Source organism: Mus musculus, chromosome 8, assembly GCF_000001635.26.
Source record: "Mus musculus strain C57BL/6J chromosome 8, GRCm38.p6 C57BL/6J".
NCBI lineage: Eukaryota > Metazoa > Chordata > Mammalia > Rodentia > Muridae > Mus > Mus musculus.
In genome coordinates this window covers 69,858,163-69,870,863 of record NC_000074.6, presented here as the reverse complement: position 1 = coordinate 69,870,863, position 12,701 = coordinate 69,858,163, and the positions used below count along the sequence as shown (strand labels likewise).

The 12,701-nt window shown below is 50.8% G+C and overlaps 1 protein-coding gene across 10 annotated transcripts in view; it reads right to left on the bottom strand.

Annotated features, from left to right (window-relative positions):
* The window catches only part of Pbx4 (pre B cell leukemia homeobox 4), a 39,817-nt gene that overhangs the window by 1,429 nt on the left and 25,687 nt on the right, over window positions 1-12,701 (bottom strand). Inside the window, exons 2-7 of one of the 10 annotated variants that reach the window (XM_006509800.3) lie at window positions 11,711-11,784; window positions 6,314-6,552; window positions 5,850-6,040; window positions 4,261-4,327; window positions 682-835; window positions 180-286 (exon numbers count right to left, since the gene is read on the bottom strand). In XM_006509800.3, the coding sequence (XP_006509863.1) occupies window positions 180-286; window positions 682-835; window positions 4,261-4,327; window positions 5,850-6,040; window positions 6,314-6,552; window positions 11,711-11,784 (832 nt within the window). Of the gene's footprint in view, window positions 1-179; window positions 287-681; window positions 836-4,260; window positions 4,397-5,849; window positions 6,041-6,313; window positions 6,553-11,710; window positions 11,785-12,701 lie in introns of all 10 variants that reach the window. The other 9 variants (XM_030243862.1, NM_001024954.2, XM_030243864.1 and 6 more) reach the window with 9 other exon arrangements.

Sequence of the window (12,701 nt, the reverse complement as noted above, 5' to 3'; positions counted from 1 at the left end):
AGAGATGCCTTTTCAGTGTGAGCCACCCCCACTCCACCAGGTCTCCAGCCCCCGTGACAGGTGGGTCTGAGTCCAGAGGTTAAATGCTCCCACCTTTCCTTGGGGTTTCCTTCCCCAGAGACCCAACACCAGGGCTCCTCTACCTCCCCAAAGCCCTGGAGGGGTCCCAGCTGACTCACCAGGGGCTGTAGGCAGACTCCCCCAGTGGGGGGCTGGAGGAAGGCCAGGGTCCGCAGAGTGAGAACCACGTCACTTCCATTGGTCAGTGGCAAGGGGCCACAGGGACCTGTGAGAAATGGGCAGTCAGTTGGGGGTGTCACAGCAGAATCTGGGTCAGCAGTCACAGGGATTTCTGGTAGCATCTGCTCAGTCCCTCATCGAGAGAGACTCTGGGCCAAGTGGGGGTGGCACTCGGGAGGCAGCCTGGTCTCCAGAGTGAGTTCTACACAGAGAAAGCCTGTCTTGGAAGAAAGGGGAGGCAGACAGACAGATTCTGGATCTGACCCCCTAAAGCATCCAGCCACCTGTACTTCCCCTGGCCTTGTGTAGGTGATGCTGGCCTGTGAAATTAAGACACTCTTGTCTGTCCCTCTGCTGGCACTGGCTATCTACACGGATCGGGTAGCTTAGGTCCCACCTAACCTCACAGAAAGCTTAAGTTAAAGCCAATGGCCTCGTCACCTGGGCTGGGTGTGGACTGGCAGCTGCTCTGACCCCTGGGACGCCGGGCCTTGGTGACTGTGGATGCTTTCCCTGTGTACATGGTGGCTTCTTCCTGAAACTTCCCTGTATTCTTTTTGTACCGGATTCTTTTGTTGCCAAACCAGTTAGAGACCTGTGGATAGATGGACCGACAATGACATTGTTCTGGTGTGGGCCATGCTGGGGACAAACCGTATGAAGACTCGATTAGAGACCTTTCCTCTCAGGGGCTGATCCAGATGGCTTAAAGGTGCCAAGTTTGATGACCTGAGTTCAATTCCGAGGAGCCACACAGTGGCAGGAGAGGGGAATAACTGCTAAAGCTGTCCTCAGATCTCTCCATTTCTTCAGTGACAGGCACCACACACGCACAGTGATCGATGCACGGATTGGTGCAAGAGGAGACTGCACACACGCGTACACCCCCCACAAATAAATACACAAATATAAAAAATAATAATACCAACTCTAGTACAAACAAACAAACAAACAAAATGGTACCAGCTTAATAGCTCATACTTGTTAGCATAGACTCTGAGAGGCTGAAGCAGGAGGACTGCTGTAAATTCAAGGCCAGCCTAGGCTGAAGTGAGATCCAGCTAAACAACTTCACCCAATTGAACAAAACAGGGAAAAGGCCCCAGGTAACTGCAGGGCTCTGTCCTGTCCTGCAGGGAGGGCCACACCTCCACCAGGTGCTTAGTGCTCTCTAAGGTGCTTTCATTTTGTTAGATGTGCTTGCGTGCTTTGCCTGCATGCATGCATGTGCATGTGTGCCTGTGCATGTCTGGGGCTGCTAGAGGTGGGAAGAGGGCATGGGACATCCTGGAACTAAAGTTAAAGATGGCTGTGTGCTGCCATGTGGGTGCTGGGAATTGAACCCAGGTAGTCTAGAAAAGCAGTTGGTACTCTTTTTTTTTTTTTTTTTGAGACAGGGTTTCTCTGTGTAGCCCTGGCTGTCCTGGAACTCACTTTGTAGACCAGGCTGGCCTGGAACTCAGAAATCCGCCTGCCTCTGCCTCCTCTGCCTCTGCCTCTCTGCCTCTCTGCCTCTCTGCCTCTCTCTCTGCCTCTGCCTCTGCCTCTGCCTCTGCCTCTGCCTCCTCTACCTCCTGAGTGCTGGGATTAAAGGCGTTCGCCACCATGCCCAGCGCAGTCGGTACTCTTAACTTCTGAGCCAGCTCTCTAACTCCACTATAGTACCATGACTACGTCTATGACGATGTCTATGACAATGACCACTACTACTACTTTCCTCCTCCTCCTCCCCCTCCTCTCCCCCCCCCCCAGAGTTTCTCTGTATAGCCCTGGCTGTCCTGGAACTCTCTGTGTAAACCAGGTTAGCCTTGAACTCACAGAGATGCCTGTCATCTCCTGATGGCTGGGACTGAAGGGATGCTCTACCAGGCCCAGTCCTGTATTTTCTTTTTGACATAAGGATCTAACTGTGTTACCCAGATGGACTGGATTCCTGGGTTCAAGTGACCTTCCTCTATAGCTTGGACACAGGCTACTCAACTCTTCATGGCTCTAGACAAAGATCAGAGTTTCAGTGTGGATTTGAGCACTGCTGAGAGGGTTCAGTGGCCGGCAGGAAACTCATCTCCACAGAGAGACCCTACCTCACCCTTGGCTCAGCTGCCCTTGGGGTTTCCTCAGCCTGAGGTGCCCTAATGGTGTTTCCTTTCTCTTGACTTCTGCTGAGGTGCACCTCATGGCCTACTCCTCTGTACCCCAAATTCAAAACCTCTCTTAACTAATATGGCAGGCCACTTTAGTAGATCCTGTCACCGACTAGGGGATGTGACAAAGTGGAGTGAAGCTTCTAGCACAGGGCCCAGGTCACCCAATAGGAGTGGCCCTGGATGTAGCAGGGCCTTTGAACCTTGCTTACTCTGTTCCCTGGAGGACCTGGCACCAGCAACATGGTGCCAGGGGCAGAAGGGTGGGGTGATCTGCCTGTTGTTCACACTGTCCATAGTGCCCAAGCTCCCAGGCTTACACTCTGACCAGAGGTGCAGACCCTGCCCTCAGCTCTGGCCTTGTGAGGACGTCCGACTGCTCCCTGAGGAATAGGACCCTGGGCTCTGTCACGGAGACATAACTAGAACAGCCTGGGCTGAGGGCAGTGCCTAAGGGCAGGACACTCACCCTTTCCAACTGTGAAGCAAGGAGGAACATGGCATGTGACAGGGCTGCAGTGACTAATGTCAGAGGAGCTGTGGCTGAGTGACCCCATGCTGCAGCCTGTGGGGCTTGCACTCCTGGCTCCAGTGCTGGCCCTGCCTTCCCGCCACTCACTCTGAAACTTCAGGAATGTTCTCTTAGCACTATGGCCTCTAGTCACTCTCTCCTTTGCCTCCAATTCCAAGAAAGGCAAAGGTGATTGTTGCCAAACAGGGTCAGGTTTCTCACTCACCCAGCAGAGCTCATACTACATATCTGTCCTGCTGCAACCACACGGGTCCCAGGAGCCTGAGCTGCCAGTCTCCTAGAGCTCACACCAGCACCTTGAGGTGCCATGACACTCTCGCACTCCTCTTCTAGGAGAGGGAGCAGAGTCCCCACCAAAATTCTAATTCACAGCGCAGAGCCGGGATTGGAGCAGAGCCAGGCTGAGGCACCTGACCAGGGCCACACAGTAAGGAACTTCCCCACGGGTCCTCCCCACACAGTAAGGAACTTCCCCATGGGTCCTCCCACACAGTAAGGAACTTCCCCACAGGTCCTCCCCACACAGTAAGGAACTTCCCAATGGGTCCTCCCACATAGTAAGGAACTTCCCAATGGGGTCCTCCCACACAGTAAGGAATTTCCCCATGGGTCCTCCCACACAGTAAGGAACTTCCCCATGGGTCCTCCCACATAGTAAGGAACTTCCCCATGGGTCCTCCCACACAGTAAGGAACTTCCCCATGGGTCCTCCCACACAGTAAGGAACTTCCCCACAGGTCCTCCCCACACAGTAAGGAACTTCCCCATGGGTCCTCCCACACAGTAAGGAACTTCCCCACAGGTCCTCCCCACACAGTAAGGAACTTCCCAATGGGTCCTCCCACACAGTAAGGAACTTCCCAATGGGTCCTCCCACACAGTAAGGAACTTCCCCACGGGTCCTCCCACATAGTAAGGAACTTCCCCACGGGTCCTCCCCACACAGTAAGGAACTTCCCCATGGGACCTCCCACACAGTAAGGAACTTCCCCACGGGTCCTCCCCACACAGTAAGGAACTTCCCCATGGGTCCTCCCACACAGTAAGGAACTTCCCCACGGGTCCTCCCCACTCAGTAAGGAACTTCCCCACGGGTCCTCCCCACACAGTAAGGAACTTCCCCACGGGTCCTCCCCACACAGTAAGGAACTTCCCCATGGGTCCTCCCCACACAGCAATAACTTTCCCAGGAGTCTTCCCTCCTCCCATATTAACAAACTTTCCTAGGAGTCCTCCCCATACATTAAGTAACTTTCCCAGGAGTCTCCTTCATACATTATTAAGTAACTCCTCCAGGAGTCTGAGGCCCCACCCCCACCCCATCCCCGGGGCAGAAGGGCTCACCTGGGACACTGTGATGCCACCCTTCCTGGCCAGCTCTTCTTTGGTCTCTTCACTGGGGTAAGGGTTGCTCAAATGGGAATAGAAATATTCATTCAGCACGTCTGTGGCCTGCTTGCTGAAATTCCGCCGCTTGCGCCTACAGACAGAGATGCCCAGTCTGCAGTGCTTCCCTGCTGGGGTAGAGTCACATCTCTCATGTCCCTAATCTCCTGTGCATGTACAGGCCAGAGGTGGGTGGGTGCCTGTGTCCTCCATCACTCTCCATCTTCTTTCTTTGAGGTGTGGTCTCGCACTGAACCTGGAGCTCACTCACTGGGCAGAGGTGATCAGCAGGCCTAGGGACCAGCCCGTCTCCATGTTTCCAGTGCCTGGGTTGCAGCAGCTCCTGGCTTTAAAAAGTCTTTGTGTGTGTGTGTGTGTGTGCATGTGTGAGTGTATGTGTGTGTATGTGTCTGTGTGTAAGTGTCTGTGTGTGTAGAAGTGTGTGTGTGTGTATGTGTGTGTTTATGTGTGTCTGTGTGTGTGTGTGTGTGTGTGTATGTCTGTGTGTGTGCACACACCAGAGACCCAGATGAGAGGACAAAGAGAACACTAGCTCTGTGTGCCTGTCCAGAGCCTCAGAGAAGCCAAGACTGCAGCTTCCGGGGACCTGGCTCTGCCCCCAGGCTGTGGTTGTCGGTCCTTAAGCAGCTCTGTCTGAGCACCTTATGTACTCTTTGCTTGACTTTGCTCTCTCCCAGCCTTGCCATTTCCCCTCTGAAAATAGTATATAGGGTGATGTACTTCTGAACAAACTCTCTTAGCAGAAGTCGTCACTTATGCAAGGTCTCCTGGTCCCAGCTATTGCTTATCTCCTCTCGACCCTCCTACTTAACACTTCAACATTTAGAACCCTTATTCCTGCAGGTTCAGGTCATTTCTGGGATCAAATTCAGGTTTTGAGACTTTTGCAGCAAGTTCCTTTACCCCCTGCACCATATTGCTGGCCTATTTCTGGCTTTTTATGTGGGTGCTGGGTGTGCAAACTCAGGTCCTTCTGACTGCACAGCGAACACTTAACTGAGTGAGCAATCCCGGTCAATCAGGGGCTTTACAGATGCCCCAGTAGGTAAGGAACATGTAAGAAGACCCGAGTCTGGGTTCCCTGACCCATGTGGAGCCATAATGTCAGCACATGTCTGTAGTCACAGAGCTCCACAGGCAGGCACGACAGGAGGCAGACAGGAGAATCCTCTGAACTGGGCAGCTGGCCTGACACATCCAGTGGAAAACAGCAGAGACCCTGAGGCTGTCCTCTGCTGTCCACGCGCTGTGCCATGACACACTCACCTGCCATTCACACACACACACACAACAAACCAGCAGTTTGTACTTTGGGTCTTCTCATAAAGAAGCTATGTGAGGCCTTGGCTAGACCCTCTGGACAGACTTAAAAACAAGACAGAGCTTGGCTGGGCTCAGTGGTAGGGAGAACATGGGATTAGCGCTTGCAACACTATGACATAAACATCGGAACTATCCTACTCTGATCCTGCTTCTATTATCTAAGGGCCAACCCTCGGGGACCCCAGTGGCACGCAGCCCCTGACCTGGCATCCAGGAACCGTGAGCGTAGAGTCATCACAGCCTCACACGTGCTCTGCTTCAGCTGCCTCTGGATGGCACTGAACTTGCTCTGGATGGTGTTCACCATGTGTTCCATCTCCCTGCAAGACACAGGCCTCACCCTACTCTGTTCCCGGAGAAGGTTGGTGACATGTGTGGTGAACTCACGACAGGCCTGGGGTGGGAAAAGATGGGCCAGCCTGTGACTCAGCAGCCAGTGGTGCGGGGCAGTGGGCTCCACAGCTGACCACATCTGCCACCCCCACAGCTCACACTCAGGTCAGCTCTGAGGAGTGAGGGGAAAGCGCTTTCAGTGACACCAGCCCCTCTGCAGTGACTGACTGTGGCGGGCTGTCCCTGCTCTGCCATAGAGCAGGGAGCTCATGTCCACATCTGTCTGTGGCCAGTGCACATTCACAAGACAAACTCTTGCATGTAGAAAGATCACCTGTTCATACTTCTCTAGCTCAGAGTGGTAAATCTGTCGGATCTGGGACAGCTTGGCCCTGTAGTCTGAGTGCTCAATGCTATTGTCATTTGGACAGCCACCTGGTGTTGCTGTGCTGCCTGCTGCTGCTCCTCGGCCTCTCTTCTCTGGCCTGGACACACCCTCAGCCAGCAGCATGTTATCCAACCTCAGCAGCTGGGCATCGGGAGGGTCCTCTTCCTGAAACTGGATGCTCACGGCTAGAGGGAACAGAGGCAGACCAGGATGTGCTCTCTGAAGAGAAAAGTAGCCAGGACCAAGTGGCACTGGCACCATGGCTGGGCATCACTTAAAAATATCAATTATGTGCGCATCTGTGTGTGGGCATGTGCATGTGTGACTGCAGGTGCCCTGGGAGTCCAGGAAGTCCATGGCTGACCCCTAGAGCTGGGTTCACAGGCAACTGTATGCTGCCCAGTGTAGGTGCTGGGGACTGAACTCAGTCCTTTGCAAGACCAGGAAACACTCTTGACCTCTAAGCCATCCTCCAGTTTCTTTATTTCCACATTGGATCAGAGACACCTAGTGACCCACTGGGACAACAATTCAAGCCCACAGTCCTGGCTGAGGAGAGGACACTGGGACACAGCAGCATGTGTGGGCAGAACTTGACAACCACATGGGAACACAGCCAGGCTGAGTGGGTTTCAGGGTAGGTGCCTTGAGTGAGCAGAGCATCCTAAGTGCTGGGGAGGGGCCATGCTGGTGTGGGTGCAAATGCAGAGACAGGCACAGAGCTAGTGAGACAGCTCAGTGGGGAGAGCTTGCTGCCAAGCCGGATGGCATAGAACCAATCCCCAAGCCCGTGTGGCGGAAGGAGAGCCAAGTCCTGCAGCTGACCCTCTATCTACATGTGCCTCTCCCTTCCCTCCTACAAGATAAATAAAGGTGAAAAGATAGTAAAGGCAATAGCTTATCATGGGGACCAGGCACAGTATTGCACTGATGGGTTCTGCTACATGCCCATGTGTCCATGTTCTCTGTGCATGTGTATGCATGCATGCATCTGTATCCATGTGTGTCCGTGTGTCCATGAGTCTATGTGTGTGTGTGTGTGTGTGTGTGTGGCATGTGGTGGGATAGTACTCGTATAAATTAGAAAAGGAAATGCCTGATTCAGCTGCTAGTGAGCTGGCTCCCGTCTGTAATTCTGACAGTGCACACACATGGTGCTCACATACATCCTGGCAAATACTAATAAAATACTAATATACAGAAAATAAAAAATAAAATCTAAAACAACCCACAACAAATAAATAAATATAACCATCTTTTAAAAATAAATAAATAAATAAATAAGCCAGGCAGTGGTGGCACATGCCTTTAATCCCAGCACTTGGGAGGCAGAGGCAGGCAGATTTCTGAGTTCGAGGCCAGCCTGGTCTACAGAGTGAGTTCCAGGACAGCCAGGGATACAGAGAAACCCTGTCTTAGAAAAAAAAAAAAGACTGTGGTGCATGCCTTTATTCCAAGTCAGCTTGAGTGTCAATGTCTGACTTCAGGGCCAGCCTGGTCTATAAAGTAAGTTCTAGGCCAGCCTGGGCTACACAGTGAGATCTTGTCTCAAAACAAAAATAAGGGAAGCCCAATCAAGGAAGACATCTAATATCAACCTCTGGCCTCCAATATATACTCCTACACATGCATGTACACATGTATACATATACACTACATATAGGGACATGCATACCCACAATACACATAAAATATACACCCTGTACACAAACACATGTCATACACTCAACACACACACACACACACACACACACAAACTATAAAAAGAAAACCTTTAGGCCAGGTGGTGGTGGTGCACACCTTTAATCCCAGCACTTGGTAGGCAGAGACAGTTGGATATCTGAGTTTGAGGATAGCCTGGTCTACAGAATGAATTCCAGGACAGATTGGGGCTACACAGAGAAACCCCACCTTGAAAAACCAAATCACAACAGAACAAACAAAACAAAACTCTAAAAACCTCAAAGAACATTCCCAGGTCGGTGAGGTGTCCAGCAAGTAAATAAAGGCGCCTGTGGCCAAGCCCAAAGGCTCCTGTCACATTGTCCTCTGACCTCCGCACAGCATGTGCCATCTCCATACAAAAAATCAGTAACAGGGCTGGAGAGATGGTTCAGCTCTTGCAGAGGACCCAGATTCAGTTCCCAGCACCCACAATGCAGCTCACAACCATTGGCAATTCCAGTCCTAGGGGATCCAGTGCTGTCTCCTGGTACCCTTGGGCACCAGGCATGCATAAGATGCAAACATGCATGCAGGCAAATGTCCACCTCTCAGTGTGGACATGCTCCACTGTTTTATATGTTTCTCAGTGGAGCTCCCTCTGTGTCCTCTGTCTTTTGTTATGACATGTCCTAACCATTACTGGAGGGAGCCCTGGCCAACTGCCTGTGGGCATCAGAGGTCAGACCATGGAGAAGTTTCTCTGAGATGAGCCTTGGCCTTCTCTGGTGCAGTAGACCTGACACTCCTTTGCTCTCCTGCTTTGTGACAGTTTCTCTGTGTAGCCCTGGCTGTCCTGGTATTCTGTAGACCAGGCTGGCCTCGAACTCAGAGACCTCCCTCCCTCTGACTCCTGGGTGCTGGGATTAAAGATGTGCACCACTACACCCAGCTTTTATTAATTTTGAGTGGTGGTGAGGCAGTGTTTCATGTAGCCCAGGCTAGGTTTAAACTCTTGATCCTTCTGTCTCCACCTCCTGAGGATGACAGGCAGGCACTATACAAGCCAAGCAGGGCCTCACTGCACTCAGTAGAGCGAGGATGAGCACAGGGGGAGAGGTCTCAATGTCAAACATGCCCTGCAAGCTCACCAGTTTACAAAGTCCTCTTAATGTTTTCTTACTTCTCTTTGTGTGTGTGTGTGTGTGTGTGTGTGTGTGTGTGTGTGTGTGTGTGTGTGTAGTTGGTTCTTTCTGTGCACCATTTGGGTCATTTGGGTCCCAGGTATTAAACCCACTAGTCCAGGCTCTATGTCTAGGCACAAAATCTCCAGCTGGCAGTGATGTTTTGGGAGGCGGTAGAAATGAGGAAGTGTAAGCAGTTGCTTCACCTGCCCTCTACAGTGCTGAAAGGCTCCTGCCAGCCAGCTCCTCCATCATGGTAGACTGTGTCCCCTAAACCAAGGGCCACAACAAACCTTTCCTCCTCACGTGGCTTTAGCCAGGGGTTTTTATCATGGCAGCAAGAGAACTAACTAACCCAGCACAGCATTCAAGAGGCCCTAGGTCCCTCTGGGCACTGCCAAAAAGAAAAAGACAAAAATAAGAAGCGGAGGGACCTGGACATACGTCTGCACACACCTGGCATTGGTAGCACTGTTTACAGTGGCTAAGAAGGGCATATCCATGTATCTGTCAGATACACAACATGTGATACACAACAGGTGGTCTGTGCACACAGAGGAGCACGGCAGGGATGCAGTCAGTGGATCCCTTGTCTAAGGCCTGAGTCCTGCATCCGCCAGATTTGCATAAGCTTGTTGCAGGGATGCACTCCTGGCATCCGAACACTAGGAGGCAGAGGCAGGAGGACTGAGAATTCAAGGCCAGCCTCAACTACATAAGCTTGAGACAAGCCTGGGATAAGACTCTGTCTCAAACAAAACAAAAAGCACACAGTAGAAAACCATTGGGCCTCTCGGTCATGACAAAATTATATAAGCTACAACAGATATGTTTGAAGCCTTTCCCCTCCTTGAAACAGACAGGTGCAAGAGCACCAGCAATCTGCAGTCCCCCTCGAAGGAAGCGCCTGGAGCCATAAACTGATAGGAGCTGATATCCTCTCTCAGGCTTAGAAGTGCAGACCTCTAATCACAGCACTTGGGGGATTGAGGCAGGAGGTCCATGGTTTTTTTTTTTTTTTTTTTTTTTGAGACAGGGTTTCTCTGTAGCCCTGGCTGTCCTGGAACTCACTTTGAAGACCAGGCTGGCCTAGAACTCAGAAATCCGCCTGCCTCTGCCTCCTGAGTGCTGGGATTAAAGGCGTGAGTCACTGGGCCTGCCTTTGCCTTTATTTAATGGTCTTTTCTCTTTTCTTTTCTTTCCTTCTTTTTTCCTTTCTTCTTTTCTTTTCTTTTCTTTTCTTTCTTTTTTTTTTTTTTTTTTTTTTTTTTTTTTTTTTTTTTTTTTTTTTTGAGACAGGGTTTTTCTGTGTAGCCCTGGCTCTCCTGGAACTTGTTCTGTAGACCAGGCTAACCTTGAACTCACGGAGATCTTCCTGTCTCTGCCTCTTGAGTGGTAAGATTAAAGGTGTGCACTTTAATTAATTTTGAGACAGGTTTTATAAGGAAGGCCAGGGTCACATTGAACTTGCATCTTTGTGCCTCAGCTTCCTGGACTGTTGATAGGACTGTGCTCTGAGGCCTGGCCTATTCTTTGCATGTACATGTGTGTGTAGTATTTGTGTAGGTGTACAGTGTATGTAGGTCCATGGTTGGCATCAATGTTTTCCTTGATCATTAACACACACACACATACTGGACTGGTGTTTTGCCTGTATGGATGTCTGTGCATGTGAGAGTAGTCTGCTGCTGGAACTTGAAGCTGGGTCCTCTGTAAGAGCAGCCAGTGCTCTTAACTGCTGAGCCATCGTCTCTCCAGCCCCTTCCACTTTACACATTGAGCTAAGGCCTCTCACTTGAATCCAGAACCACCTGGTTTGGCAAGTCTAGAAAGCGTGCTTGACCCTGGATCCTATCTTACTAGGATTGCTACCATTTACACAGGTGCTGGGAATCAGAACTCTGGCCTCATGCATGCATGGAAAGTGATCCAACCACACCTCTTTTTCATTTTTGTTGTTGTTGTTGTTTTTTTTTTTTTTTTTCCCTGAGAAAGGGTTTCTCTGTGTAGCCCTGGCTGTCCTGGAACTCACTCTGTAGACCAGGCTGGCCTCAAACTCAGAAATCCACCTGCCTCTGCCTCCCAAGTGCTGGGATTAAAGGCGTGTGCCACCACGCCCGGCCCTCTTTTTCATTTAACTTGTTTTACTATACTTCTTTATTTGTGAGATGGGGCATGTGCCATGAAACATGTGTGGAGGTCAGAGGATACCTTGCTAGAGTCAATTCCACCATGTGGGTCCTAGGGATGGAACTCAGGTCATCCATCCATCAGGTGGTAAGTGCCTTTATCCACTGAGCTATCCAGCCAGCTGCCCACCCCATATGTGCAGAGGCTGAAGAATTCCATGGGGATAACCCTGAATTCTTGAGCTAGAATAAAATTCAATTTTTTTGAATTTTGAAAGCTGGCAGAACCATGTGCTGTCAGAGAGCTGTGAAGAGGCCACAAGTGCAGCCCACATGAGGCCAGAGCAGACAGTCTTAGAGGTGCCTACCAGTCTTCCCCTTGATCTCGCAGAGCACACTGAAGAGAGCAGACTTCATCCGATGGCAGTTCAGGGCATGCTTTCTGAAAGAGGCAGCAAAGGCATGGTGAGAATGTTAGCTCATCAAGGGAGCAGGGCCTCCTTCCCAGGAAACCAGGCCTGCCAGCCAATCTGACCCACACGCCACACCCCATGAAGACATGACACATTGCTTGGATTCATGCAAACTGGGATGCTGAACTTTGATTATCAACTTGACTGGACCAAGAAATGTTAGGAGCTGGGCATGGCGGCATGAGGTTTTAATCCCAGCGCTCTAGAGGCAAAGACTCCAGATATCCTAGTTCACAGCCTGCCTAGTCTACCTAGAGTTCCAAGGTAGCCAGGGCTACACAGTAAGGCCCTGTCTCAACAACATCAGAAATGTTGGGCATAGTTTTCTGTAAGTTTGAGGCCAGCATGGTCACATAATGAGTCCAGGCAAGCCAGGCTGTGAGGTGAACCGTAAAGAAATACGCATGGTAAATATGTGTCACACTAGCACTGAAGAGTGAGGAGGAAGACCAAGGAGTTCAAGGCCAGTTCCAGCTATACGGTAAGATTTGAGTTTGAGACTAGCCTGAGTTACAGGCGATCTCACCCCAAAGAAAACAAAGACTCCACAGGCAACAGGAAGCAGAGATGTCTCAGCAGTGCAAACATAACTGCTTCAGTCCCAACCTTAGAAACTGAGCCTGCAAGCTGTCCTCTGTCCTCTGCACATGGGCTGTGACATGCTCACGTCTGTGTTTACACCCAGAGAGAAGAAAAATTGAACAAACAAACAAACAAAAAACACAAAAGGGGCTGGTGAGAAGGCTCACTGGGTCCAAGTGTCTGACTTGAGTTCAAATCCTAACCTCACACAGTGGCAAAATTATCACGAGCTATCCTCTGACCTCCACAGGAGTGACCACCCAACTACACCCACACAAAATAAATGTCATTTAGAAATGCATCT